This window comes from Equus przewalskii, chromosome 14 (genome assembly GCF_037783145.1).
Source record: "Equus przewalskii isolate Varuska chromosome 14, EquPr2, whole genome shotgun sequence".
In the NCBI taxonomy this organism is placed as follows: Eukaryota; Metazoa; Chordata; class Mammalia; order Perissodactyla; family Equidae; genus Equus; species Equus przewalskii.
Window position 1 is genome coordinate 1479484 of NC_091844.1, and position 14623 is coordinate 1494106.

General features: G+C 37.9%; 1 protein-coding gene across 2 annotated transcripts in view; it reads right to left on the reverse strand.

Moving 5' to 3' along the window:
- Positions 1–11864: 11864 nt before the first annotated feature.
- The window catches only part of GCC2 (GRIP and coiled-coil domain containing 2), a 53751-nt gene continuing 50992 nt past the window's right edge, over positions 11865–14623 (reverse strand). For both annotated transcript variants that reach the window (XR_011525875.1, XM_008542737.2), the window contains exon 23: positions 11865–13539. Coding sequence is in view for 1 of the 2 variants with exons in the window: in XM_008542737.2 (XP_008540959.1) it covers positions 13469–13539 (71 nt within the window). In the remaining variant the exon portion in view is untranslated. The remainder of the gene's footprint in view (positions 13540–14623) is intronic.

Below are 14623 nucleotides of genomic sequence, written 5' to 3' on the forward strand. Positions count from 1 at the left end.
AATGTCAATGACAAAGAAAACATATCAAGGGCAGCAACGGAGAGGAGAATAATCTACAAAGGAACACCTATCAAGCTTTCAGAGGATTTCTCAGCAGAAATGTTGCAGGTTTGGAGAGAGTGGAATGACATATTCAAAATACTGAAAGACAAAAACTTTCAGCCAAGAATACTCTATCCAGGAGCTGGCCCCGTGGCCAAGTGGTTAAGTTCACATGCTCTGCTTTGGTGGCACAGCGTGTCACCGGTTTGGATCCTGGGTGCAGACATGGTACTACTCATTAGGCCATGCTGAGGCAGCATCCCACATGCCACAACTAGAGGGACCCACATCTAAAATATGCAACTATGTAGTGGGGGGATTTGGGGAGAAAAAGCAGGAAAAAAAAAAAGTTTGGTAACAGTTGTTAGCTTAGGTGCCAATCTTTTTTTTTCCCCCTTTTTCTCCCCAAAGCCCCTCAGTACATAGTTGCATATTTTTAGTTGTGGGTCCTTCTAGTTGTGGCATGTGGGATGCGGCCTCAGCATGGCTTGATGAGCAGTGCCATGTCCGTGCCCCGGATCTGACCTGGCAAAACCCTGGGCCGCTGAAGCAGAGTGTGCGAACCTAACCACTCGACCATAGGGCTGGCCCCTCAGGTGCCAATCTTAAAAAAAAAAAAGAATACTCTATCCAGTGAAACTATCCTTCAGATACAATGGAGAAATAAAACCTTTCCCAGATAAACAAAAGCTGAGGGAGTTCATTGCCACAAGACTCTCCCTTACAGGAAATGATCCAGAAGGCCCTCATACCTGAAACACAAAGGAAAAGGTTTACAAAGCCTTGAGCAAGGAGATAAATAGGCAGACAAAATCAGAAAATTGCAACCTCTATCAAACAGGTTAGCAAATAATTATAACATTAAAGATAAAGGGAAGGAAGCATCAAAAATACCTATAAACACTTCATTTTAATCACAAATACAACACAAAATGGAATAAATTGTGACAACAATAACTTACACGGGGAAGAGGAAAGGGATGGAACCTGATTAGGCTAAGGAGATAAGAGGCTATCAGAAAATAGACTATCTCATCTACCAAATCTTTTCTACAAACCTCCTGGTAACCACTAAACAAAAAATCAGAAGAGAGTCACAAATGATAAACAAAGAGAAAACTGAGAAAACCATCATAGAAAATCACCAAACTGAAATGGCAGTCAGAAATACATGGGCTGAAAAACAAGGGAAATAAGGAACAACTGGAAAACAGGAGAGAAAATGGCAGCATTAAGCCCTCATATATCAATAATCATTCTTACTATAAATGGATTGTATTCTCCAATCAAAAGACTCAGAGTGAGTGGATGAATTAAAAAACAAGACCCAACAATATGCTGCCTCCAGGAAACACATCTCAGCTCTAAACATAAACACAAGCTCAGAGCAAAAGGATGGAAGATGATACTCAAGGCTAATGGGAAACAAAAGAAAGCAGATGTTGCCATACTTATCTCAGACAAAGCAGACTTCAAGATAAAAAGACAATGACAGACAAGAGGGGGAGTATATAATGATAAAAGGGACACTCCACCAAGAGAACATAACACTTATAAACATATATGTACCTAACAGGAGCACCAAAGTATATAAACCAACTAATAACAGATCTAAAGAGAGAAATTAGCAGCAATACAATAATAGTAGGGGACCTCAACACCACACTTAATGGATAGATCATCCAGACAGAAAGTCAAAAGGAAATAGTGGAGTTAAATGAAAAACTAGACCAGATGGACTTCATAGATATATATTTAGAACACTCCATTCAAAAACAGCAGAATACATTCTTCTCAAGTGCATATACAACATTCTCAGAGATAGATCATATACTGGGAAACAAGACAAGCCTCTATAAATTTAAGATTTAAATCATATTAAGCATCTTTTCCAAACATAACACTATGAAATCAGAAATCAGCTACAAGAAAAAAGCGAGGAAAGTCAGAAATACGTGGAGACTAAACAGCATGCTACTGAACAACAAATGCATCAATTAATAAATCAAAGGAGAAAACAAAAAATATCTGGAGACAAATGAAAATGAAAATATATCATACCAACTTTTATGGGATGCAGCAAAAGTGGTCCTAAGAGAGAAATTCACAGCAATACAGCCCCACCTCAACAAACAAGAAAAATCGCAAATAAGCAATCTTAAACTACATCTATTAGAACTAGAAAAAGAAGAACAAACAGAGCCCAAAGTCAGCAGAAGCAGGAAAATAATAAAAATTAGAGCAAAAATAAATGAAATAGAAACAAACAAACAAACAAAAAACCAGTAGAAAGGATAAATGAAACTAAGAGCTGGTCCTTTGAGAAGATAAACAAAATTGACAAACCCTTAGCCAGACTTGCTAAGAAAAGAAAAGAGAAGCCTCAAATAAATAAAATTAGAAATGAAAGAGGAGAAATTATAATGGACACCACAGAAATACAATGGATTATAAAAGAATACTATGTCAACAAATTGGAAAATCTAGAAGAAATGGATAAATTCTTTGACTCATACAACCTCCCAAAACTGAACCAAGAAGAAATAGAGAATCTGAATAGACCATGCACAGGTAAAAAGATTGAAACAGTAATCAAAAACCTCCCAAAAAATAAAAGTCCAGGACCAGATGATTTCCCTGGAGAATTCTACCAAACATTCAAAGAAGATTTCACACCTCAATCTATTCCAAAAAACTGAAGAAGAAGGAATTCTTTCTAACTCGTTCTATGAGGCCAACATCACCCTGATACCAAAGCCAGACAAAGACAACACAAAGAAGGAAAATTACAGGCCAATATCACTGATGAAGATAGATGCAAAAATCCTCAACAAAATGTTGGCAAACCAAATACAGTAATACATTAAAAGGATCATACACCACGACCAAGTGGGATTTATACCAGGGATGCAGGGATGTTTCAATATCTGCAAATCAATGTGATACACCACATTAACAACGTGAGGAATAAAAATCACATGATCATCTGGGGCTGGCCCAGTGGCATAGTGCTTAAGTTTACACATTCTGCTCCAGCGGCCCAGGGCTCATGAGTTTGGATCCCTGGCATGGACATACACACCACTCATCAAGCCATGCTGTGGTAGCGTCTCACATACAAACTAGAGGAAGATTGCCACAGATGTTAGCTCAGGGCCAATCTTCCTCACCGACACATAAAAGCCATTCCACTCAATAGATGCAGAGAAAGCATTTGACAAGATACAGAATCTACTTATGATAAAAACTCTCAATAAAATAGGTATAGAAGGAAAGTACCTAAACATAATAAAGGCCATATATGACAAACCCACAGCCAATATCATACTCAATGTTGAAAAACTGAAAGCTATCTTCTGAGAACAGGAGCAAAACAAGGATGCCCCCTCTCACCACTCTTATTCAACATAGTACTGGGGGTTTTGGCCACAGCAATCAGGCAAGAAAAAGAAATAAAAGGGATCCAAACTGGAAAGGAAGAAGTGAAACTCTTGCTGTTTGCAGATGACTTGATTCTATATATAGAAAACCCTAAAGAATCCATCAGAAAACTACTAGGAATAATCAACAACTACAGCCAAGTGGTAGCATACAAAATCAACTTACAAAAATCAGTTGCATTTCTATACTCTAATAATGAACTAACAGAAAGAGAACTCAAGAATACAATTGCAACAAAAAGCATAAAATATCTAGAATAAATTTAACCAAGGAAGTGAAAGACCTATACATTGAGAATTATAAGACATTATTCAAAGAAATCAAAGATGACATAAAGAAAAGGAAAGATATTCCATGCACATTGATTGGAAGACTAAACATAGTTAAAATGTCCATATTATCTAAATCAATCTACAGATTTAATGTAATCCCAATTAGAATCCCAATGACATTCTTCACAGAAATAGAACAAAGAATCCTAAAATTCATATGGGGCAACAAAAAACCTCGAATAGCCAAAGCAATCCTGAGAGAAAAGAACAAAGCTGGAGGCATCACAATCCTTGACTTCAAAATATGCTACAAAGCTATAGTTATCAAAACAGCACGGTATTGGCACCAACACAGACACACAGATCAGTGGAACAGAATTGAAAGGCCAGAAATAAAACCACACATCTACAGACTGCTAATCTTTGACAAAGGAGCCAAGAACATACAATGGAGAAAGGAAAGTCTCTTCAATAAAGGGTGTTGGGAAAACTGGACAGCCACATGCCAAAGAATGAAAGTAGACTATTATCTTACACCATGCACAAAAATTAACTCAAAATGGATTAATGACTTGACTGTAAGGCCTGAAACCATAAAACTCTTCAAAAAAAAATATAGGCAGTACACTCTTTGACATCGGTCTTAGCAGCATCTTTTCGAATGCCATGTCTACTTAGGCATGGGAAGCAGAAGAAAAACAAATGGGACGACATCAGACTAAAGAGCATCTGCAAGGCAAAAGGAAACCAGGAACAAAATGAAAAGACAACCCACTGACTGGGAGAAAATATTTGCATATCATATATTCAACAAGAGGTTAATCCCCAAAATATATAAAGAACTCATACAACTCAACAACAAACAAACAACCCAATCAAAAAATGGGCAGAGGATATGAACAGACATTTTTCCAAAGAAGATATACAGATGGCCAACAGGCACATGAAAATATGTTCAACATCACTAATCGTTAGGGAAATGTAAATCAAAACTACAATGAGATATCACCTTACATCAGTCAGAATGTCTATACCTACTAAGACAAAAACTAACAAATGCTGGAGAAGACATGGAGAAAATGGAACCCTCATACACTGCTGGTAGAAATGCAAACTGGTGCAGCCACTATATAAAACAGTATGTAGATTTCTCAAAAAATTAAAAATAGAAATACCATATGACTCAGCTATCCCTCTACTGGGTATTTATCCAAACAACTTGAAATAAACAATTCAAAGAGATTTATGCACCCCTAAGTTCATGGCAGCATTTTTCACAATAGCCAATATGTGGAAGCAACCCAAGTGCTCTTTGACTGATGAATGGATACAGAAGATGTGGTATACATACGGAATGGAATACTACTCAGCCATAACAAAGGACAAAATTGTGCCATTTGCAACAACATGGATGGACCTGGAGGGTATTGTGTTAAGTGAAATAAGCCAGGCAGAGAAGAAAAATACCACATGATTTCTCTCATATGTGGAAGATAAACACATGGAAAAAGAGAAGAGATTGGTGGTTACCAGAGGGGAAGGGGGTTGGGGGTGCACAAAAGTGGTAAAGGGCACGTATGTATTGTGATGGATAAAAACTAGACTATTGGTGGTGAGCACGATGCAGTCTATACAGAAACTGATAAATAATAATGTACACCTGAACTTTCACAATGTTATAAACCATTATAACCTCAAAAAAAAAATCATAAGCTTCTTAGATACCCTCTGGCAGACTTCCTTATATTGTTCATTGGCCAGAATGACTTACTTGGCCGCCCCTAGCTGTAAGAATCATGGGCAAAGTATCTAATTTTTTAACATCTAGAACCAGAGGAGCAAGAGAGAAGGAAGTGGAATGGCTGACGAGTTAGCCAACTTACAGTCTTTCTAGACCGTCTGACACCTCTGTGTGGACACAGAGGCACAGCAAGAACAAGCAACTTGCCTAGAGTCACACAGCTAGTAAGTGGTGTAGAAAGTCTCGAAGCCTGGCATTCCCAAGCCCTGTACTCCTATCCACCACCAACCTCGTCTTCTCAGACTGAGTGGAGTTAACCGTAGAAATCATGAGATTTCTGTATATAATATTTTGCTTATAGAATTTACTACCTTGAACCGTAGCCAAAGTTAGTAATATATCATTTTCCTAAAATGTATTTTTATTAGTGTAGTTATATCCAACAGATACCAATGAAATTCAGTTAACGTTAGTCAGAAAAATGTGGGTTAAATGAGCTACTTAAGAAATTATTTCTAATATGTGATGCTGTGAAATAATTATACCATATGATATAAATAGTAAGGCAGCCTGGGAAAGAGAAAAATCTAGCTATAGAGATGTTAAATAGCTTGCCTTCAGCTTATGCAGACATCCATTAAATATAGGATTTGAAACTATTTGGGTTTCTTTTGTTTTTTGAACTCTATAAAATTTATTTATATTTTTAATCACGTTACTTTTGAATGTATGGGCTTCTTGACTAAAGCTGTTAAGTTCACAAGAATATTTTTTACATACAGTAATTTTGATGGTTAATTCTATTTCAACTGGACTGAGTTACAGGTGTCCACATGTTTAAACATTTTTCTGGGTGTGTCTATGAGGGTGTTTCTGGATGAGATTAACATTTGAACTGATAGACTGAGTAAAGTGAATTGCTCTCCCCAGTGTTGGTGGGCCTCATCCAACCCTTTGGAGGCCTGAATAGAACAAATAATGGGTAAGGGAGAACTCACTTTCTCTGCCTGCCTGTTTTCAAGCTGGGGCATTGGTCTTCTGCATTTGGTCTGGAGCTGACACATTGGCTCTCTTGATTCTCCAGTTTGCAGACAGCAGATTGTGAGACTTCTGAGTTCTGTTTCTCTGGAGAACCCTGACTAATACAATACTATATAATGAAGTAGGAGGAAAAATATTCGCAAAAATCCATGAATTTATTATAGTAATAATGAGTCCTAATAATCCAGTAATTACTGCTATTGATATCAATATTTTTTATGCAAAATTGGTAGATTTAGTAACAAAAAATAAACAATAGCTTTAGACCCTAAAAGTGTAACTTTAACATGCATATTGATATGTGTATTAGCTCAGGTTACTATAACAAAATACCGTAAACTGGGAGGCTTACACAGCAGAAATTTATTTTCTCACGGTTCTGGAGGCTGCAAGTCCAAGTCAAGGTTCTGGTCGATATGGTCTCTGGTGAGGGCACTCCTCCTGTGTTGCAGACAGGTGCCTTTTCACCATGCTGTAACATGGTCTTTCCTTGGTGTGTGTGTGCAGACAGAGGGAAAGAGAGCCGTGGTCTCTCTTCCTCTTCTTCTTTTTTTTTTTAAAGATTGGCACCTGAGCTAACAACTGTTGCCAACCTTCTTCTCTTTTTTTTTTGCTTTTCCCCCCACGTCCCCCCAGTACATAGTTGTATATTTTAGTGGTGGGTCCTTCTAGTTGTGGCATGTGGGACGCTGCCTCAGCATGGCCTGATGAGCAGTGTCATGTCTGCGCCCAGGATCTGAATCGTTGAAACCCTGGGCCCCGAAGAGGAGTGTGCAAACTTAACCACCCGGCCACGGGGCAGGCGCCCTCTTTTCGTCTTCTTATAAGGGTACCAATCCTATCGGATTAGGGCCCCACCCTTATGTCTTCATTTTATATATTTATACTTTCATATATTATTATATACACTTGAGCCCTCATCATTAACCTTCAGATATCCTTTTTTTTTTTTTGAGGAAGATTAGCCCTGAGCTAATATCTGCTGTCAATCCTCCTCTTTTTGCTGAGGAAGACTGGCCCTGAGCTAACATCCATGCTCATCTTCCTCTACTTTATACGTGGGATGCCTACCACAGCATGGCTTGACAAGCAGTACCATGTCCGCACCCGGGATACGAACCAGCAAACCCCGGGCCGCCGAAGCAGAACGTGTAAACTTAACCGTTGTGCCACTGGGCCAGCCCCAGATATCAACTCTTGTTCTGAGGAATGCACGGTTAGTCTAACATCAAAAAACCAATCAATGTAATAATACACCATATTAATAGAATAAAGGACAAAAACCTCATGATTATCTCAACAGACATTGAAAAATTATTCGACAAAGCCAACACTCTTGCATGATAAAAACATTCAACAGACTAGGAATAGAAATAAATTTTCTCAACTTGATAAAGGGCATTTATGAAAATCTCACAGCTAACATTCTACTTAATGGTGAAAGATTGAATGCTTTCCCCCTAAGATTGGAAATAAGACAAGGATGTCCTCTTTCACCATTTCTGTTCAACATTGTAGTAGAGGTTCTAGCCAGGGCAATTAGGCAAGAAAAATAAATAAAAGGCATCAAGATTGGAAAGGAAGGGATAAAACTGTCTTTATTTGCATATGACGTGACCTTGTATACAGAAAATCCTATGGAACCCACATACTCACACAAATAACTACTAGAACTAATAAAGAGTTAAGTATGGTTGCAGAATACAAGAGTAGTATGCAGAAAGTCAATTATATTTCTATACACAAGCAATGAACAGCGCAGTGGTTAAGTGCACATGTTCCGCTTCGGTGGCCTGGGGTTTGCCAGCTCGGATCCCGGGTGCGGACATGGTATGGCTTGGCAAGCCATGCTGTGGTAGGCGTCCCACATATAAAGTAGAGGAAGACAGACAAAGATGTTAGCTCAGGGCCAGTCTTCCTCAGCAAAAAGAGGAGGATTGGCAGCAGTTAGCTCAGGGCTAATCTTCCTCAAAAAAAAAAAAAAGCGATGAAGTACTGATACATGCTACAATGTGGATAACCTTGAAAACATTATGTTAAGTGAAAGAAGTCAGTCACGAAAGACCACATATATGATTCTGTGTATATGAAAAGTCTAGAATAGGCAATCTCTAGACAGAAAGCAATTAGTGGTTGCCAAAGGTTGGGGTGGGTTAACAAGGGAGTGACTTCCAGTGGGTAGGGAGTTCCTTTTTGGGGTGATGAAAATTTCTAACTTACACTGTGGGGATGGTTTCACAACTCTGTGACTTACTAAAACCATTGAATTGTACACTTTAAACAAGTGAATTTTATGGTATGTAAATTATATCTCAATAATCATTTAAAAAACAATGTACAAATTATGTAAAAAGAAAAGATGTATGCTTAAAGTGTGTGTGGGAAAAGAACGCACAAAATGAAAAAGCTCATCAGATCAGAAGACAACCATCAATCCTCGTTTGTTCATACTCCTGCCCACATTTCCTCTCCCATATTAACTTAGATCAAGTGATTTCAACTATAAATACTTCAGCATGTTTTCAAAAGATAAGAATTCTTTTAAAACATAAACACAGTATTATCAAAACCAAAAAATATTTCCTTAATATCAAACATTTTGTCAGTGTTCACATTTCCATTTCCAATATCTTGCAATAAAATTTTACATGTTAGCTACATCAAATTCTACCAGTTTCATTTCTTTTTTCCCTCTTGGAGACTCAGTTCTTCCTCTTCACCCTCCAGGCCTGTGGCACAGCCATCATCTGGGATTGCTCTTCAGCACTCCCGTGTTGAATCCTTTGTCTTGGCTGCTCCTTTTTAATTTTTGTCTTTCTCCCTCAGCTTTCTGGAGCACATTCTCTCAGTAGGTTCCTAAGAAAGGGTGCATGGGAAGTAACGTTTGTTTCACTTGTTAAGGATCTGAAAATGTATTTCTTTTCCCATGTAATTGGACGTTTGTTGCCTATAGACTTTGAGGTTGCAAAGAGTTTTCCCTCAGAATTCTGAAGGAATTTCTCCAGTGTCTTCTGGGGTGCATGCAGGGTTGCCATTGAGAGGGCTGATGCAATTTCCTTTCCCTTCCTGTGTAGGTCACTTGTTTTTTTCTTTTTGGAAACTTTTTAGGAGCCTCTTCTTCTAAAAATTTACATTGATATGTCTTTTTCATTCATTATACTGGATCCTTGATAAACCCTTTATTTTGAGCTCGTGTCTTCTAGTTGTGTAAAGTTTTCTTGTAAGATTTCTTTGCAAATGTCTTCCTACTTTCATTTTCAGAGACTTCTATTAAATTCTAGGCTTCCTAGATTAGAATCTCTTTGTCTCTCTTTTTAGTAGTCTGCTTCTTTTTGTTCACCTCTTTCTCATCATTTTTTTTGGCTACTTGAACTTCAAGAGTTCATTCTGTATTTTTAATTGCTTATTTTCATTAACAAGCTGATCCTGTTTCACAAAATCTAGATTCTAGTCCCAGCTTCGGGCAGGTATAAAGTTTTAAACAATAGGAGGTTATTATTAAGGTCATGATGCAGGTAAGCATTACATTCATTTATTAATTAAATCACTTACTCATTAAGTACATTTATTTAGTGCTGTGTGCCATGCTCTGAAGTAAGGACCAGAAACAGAAAAAAATGTGGTAAACTGGTAAACCCTTACACAGGCTGAGAAAGTAGAAAGATAACATTGAAAACGGGGAATTAACACTGGAGTGCCAACTCTGTGCTGGGGCTTTATTGTGTCATTTAGTAACTCACAATTATGCGAGCAATTTGTTATCTCTCTGCAGAGAGAAGTGGGCGCTCAGAGCTATTAGGAATGTGCCCTGGGTCAGTCAGTAGTGAACTAGCCATCGTGTCCAGGTCTGAGTAAAGAGTTCATCCTCCGACCATTATATTGTGAGCCAGACACCCGGCAGTCAGTCTAGAAGCAGGTAGGAAGTTTACTAGGAGGATGCAAGGACATAGTAGAGAGTCCCCTGTACCTCAGTCTCAGGGATTAGCAGCAGAAGTGAAGGCTCCCGGAATTCTCATCCCGTCTCTGTTATCCCTGTCTGTTAACTCAGCCTTCCTCGCCCTCTCTACTGGGGGGCTTTCTCTGCTTTCTGGGCATTCCAGAACTCCTGTGCTTACATGTCACAACTCTAGTTACATAAAGATGCTGACTTGACTCTTTAGCCCAAAATACACATTCCTGAGAAAATCTAATTGATTCGGCTTGGTTTAGGGCTCTGTATCTGGTTCAGTTGGTTATGGTTGGGCCTACCTGCCTCTTTGTATGTGGTGGGGTAAAGGTTTCCAGAGAGGGAGAGACATGGGTGGAGGAGATTGTTGTCGTCTTAAATGCTGGGTAGACATCTGGAGAGGTAACCACTATATGGGCTCAGAGTGAATCCATCCTTGAAGGGAAAGCAGGGTGGCCACCTAAATTATTGAAATGGAAATCCTATTTCCTCACCTCTTAAGTCATATTTCCTCACCATGTTCAGTTCTATTCACATGAACCTTTCTATTTTTGAAAAGTAACAATTTGAAGGTCACAACTTGATTTTTTCCCATGTAATCACATTCTGAATACAGGTGGAAAAGACTTTCCTTCTAAATATTAACTTATACATGAATAACCAAATGTGTTTTAACACTCATCGGTGAAAATTAGCTCAAAGACATCTGCAAAGTTGTATTAGTTTGTTTTCCTTGGTGTGTATTTATCTTGAAGCAATAGCTGATTTTCAGATATCAGATCAAAACAGAGCAATCTTGGAACAAGTTGTGACCACTACATTCCAATTTAATCATACACTATGAGTATTTTTTTGTGTGTTGTGCCATTCACCAAATACCAAAACTGTCTTTATGCGTAACTTCACACTCCTCCTTACTACGGATCTCCAGATACATCATCAGCTAACATGCAGTTTAAAAAGAACACAAAGCACTGTATGCCTTTAGCAAGTCTTGGCTTTGCTGGTAAGCAGTTCAGTTACACTTCCGCCAAAATTTGTTTAAACGAATATAATTCTCCACCTTACACGGTTTGGAGCATAAGTAAAGCTCACGGTATACAAGAGACGCCTTACATCACAGGGGAGGCTGGAACTTGAGCGGTGCCCAATGAAAGGCTGAGCGTGGTTTCCAGATTTAGTTGGAAGGTGGAGGTCAGGCATGGCAGGTACCACAGTCTATATACCATCACAGACCAAAAGTCAAGCTATGTTCTCTCAAGAAACTGATATTCTACATCCTGGAGGCCTAAAGACAGTAGTAAAGGAATTTGCAATTCAAAGTCATAAACTAATTTAAAACCCCAAACAGTGTCTAACAGAAAAAGATGATGCATAAAAATATAATACACAGTTAAACAAATTTAATAGAAATATTAAAATAATTATTACATTTCCTCTCATTGCTGAAACCATGAAAGAATATTCCTTTTGTAATCAAAGTAATAATTTTTTATCATGCAAAAAGGCATTTTTGTTATTACATTCATAGGTAGACATTACATTTCAAACCAAGTTTGTACAGACTTCAAAAAGGCTTGGACTTAAAGAGAAAACGAAATGTATTTAAATACTATTGTAGGTAGCCTGTATGCTGCTGGCATACTCATCTTCACAGTTTATAAAGTAAAAAAACTAAACTTTTAAAGTCAGCTCTGAAATAGATGCATTTCCATTAATACATTCACTAGTTAGGTCTGTTCTTCTAAAACAGGAGCAAAGACAGATAAATGAGATATTCTTTAAAGAACAAACTCAACATGTCAGCAGCAAATTTCAGTTAAATTGGAAACCGTGTTCTGAGTCACCAAAGTACAAAGTCAGTTCACCAGCTGAGACTTCAAATGAGAGTATAAATTAGAAGGCTTAAGAGAACTTCATAGAACATACTGTGCAGCCATTTTTTTAACAAAGAAATATTAAAAATAGAACTCTCAAATTTATGATTTAAGAACACAATTTTGATCTAGTCAATAAAATATACTCAGAGGCATCAAAGGAATATCACCCCCAGACTTACTCACAAGGACTGTGAGAACGTGGCTCTGGTCTCTCAGGCATCTTTCTAAGATGCCCCCCGATGGAAAGTGTATGGAACGACATTATCTGCTCAAACACGGAAGCACCAGTTTCACACCTAGATACAATGCTGAGTAATATAGTCGATGTTTTGATAAATTCTTATTTGGGGAGATGGAGAGAATTCTCAAAACAGACTCATAGCTTAGAAGTAGTTGATCCATAACGAGCCTGGGGAGACACCATGAAGGCACCCCAAGGGAATGTGGGGTCCCAGCTATTCAATACTCAGTGTAATGCCAGCCAGTACCAGGCCTTCTGACAACATAATGAGTTTTGAGATAATATACTTCAGGGAAAAAAGAACAGTTCATTTTAAATATCTAACTAAATTGTATTTTAACTTAGTCTCATAATCAACTGTAACATATTTACTTTAAAGTCCCTTAATAAACATGCCAACATTACCAAGAAAGCATTTTCCTTCATAGTCTCATTAACAAATTTTCTTTAACAATTTATAACTAATAACAATCGATCTGCAAGTTTGACTCTGCAATAAACAGTCTTCTAACATTATTTTAAAAGCCTAAATTCCACTTGGTAGGGTACCAAAATTTAGTTTAACTTCAAAATTCACAGTACTGCCCAGAGACAGGCGGGTCCTGAGGGTCCTCCCTGGCGCTCCCCCTGGCAGCACGCTTGGAGGCCCCAGATCAGCGCCGGGGACTGGGACCAACACTCTGGCTGTTGTACTTGTACTTCACGCTGAGACTTTAAAATATATCTGACGTAGATATTGTACAAATATATGTAGATGTGAATATATGCACACATATTTTTTGACAAAGGAATGAGAGCAATATATGTGAAGCTTTTTTGCCAAATGGATTCTATTTGGTTAATAAATAATGTTTTTCCACCAGTCTATCGAAGTCCAGACCAACTATGCAGATAGGAGGCCCATCCAGAGGAACGAGAAGCATTTTCTTCCTCACCTTTGGGGAATTAAAAAAGACAAGAAGTGTTAATTTCTCACACCATACTTGGATGCTATGAATCCGTTCTTGAACTTTCAGTAATTGTCTTTCTCTATCAAACAATTCCAAAATAAAAGTCGCCAGCACAACTAAGGATTTTTGACAACAAGGGGAATTTTTTACATTCTTTTAAAACAGAAGCCTTTACATAACTTAACTTAGAATCTAAAACCAATAGATTTATGGTAAACCTCAAAACTAGACCAAATAAACCAAAAACAGCTGTTTAATTACTTAAAAATCAGGTTTAATTGAGGTATAATTTACTTAGAGTAAAATTCATCCTTTCCAGGTGTAGTACCACCTAAGGTACGACACATTTCCACCACCTCAAAGTTCTCTCACATCCTTTCTAAGCCAGCCCCTTCCCCACTCCTTTGCAACCACTCGTCTGCTTTTGCCCTTATAGTGTTGCCTTTTCAAGTCATATAAACAGAATCACATCTACGTAGTCTTTCGAGGCTGGTCTTCCACTCAGCACAATGCATGGGAGAGTCACCCACGTGCTGTGGGCACCAGCAGCTGATGCCTTTTATTGCTGAGTCGTATTCCACTGTGTGGCTGTTCCAGTTTGTTCATTCATTCGCCAGTGAAGGATATCTGAGTTATTGCTAGTTTTTAGCAATTTAAAATAAAGCTGCTATAAACAATTGTGCACAGGTTTTTAATCAAAAAAAAATTTATTGAGAAGTGATTCACATCCCATAAAATTCACCCTTCTCAAGTGCCTAATTCAGTGATTTTTAGTATCCCACCGAGATTCGTGCAGTTTTTTTGGTGAACATAGGTTTTCATTTCTCTTTGTTACAGTGAGGATGTTTAACTGCATAAAAAATGCCAAACTTTTCCAAGGTGGTTGTATCATTGTATACTGAGTGTTCCAGTTTCTCTTTTCCTTTTTAATGATCAACACAAATAAATCCTGTCTTAACTCCAGAAAAATTCTGGGCTTCCAAGAAAATTTCAGAAAAGGTCTCCTTTACTGTTTTCTTCTTGATATGATTTGTATGTCAATATATATGATTTGAAAGTTTTACAACCT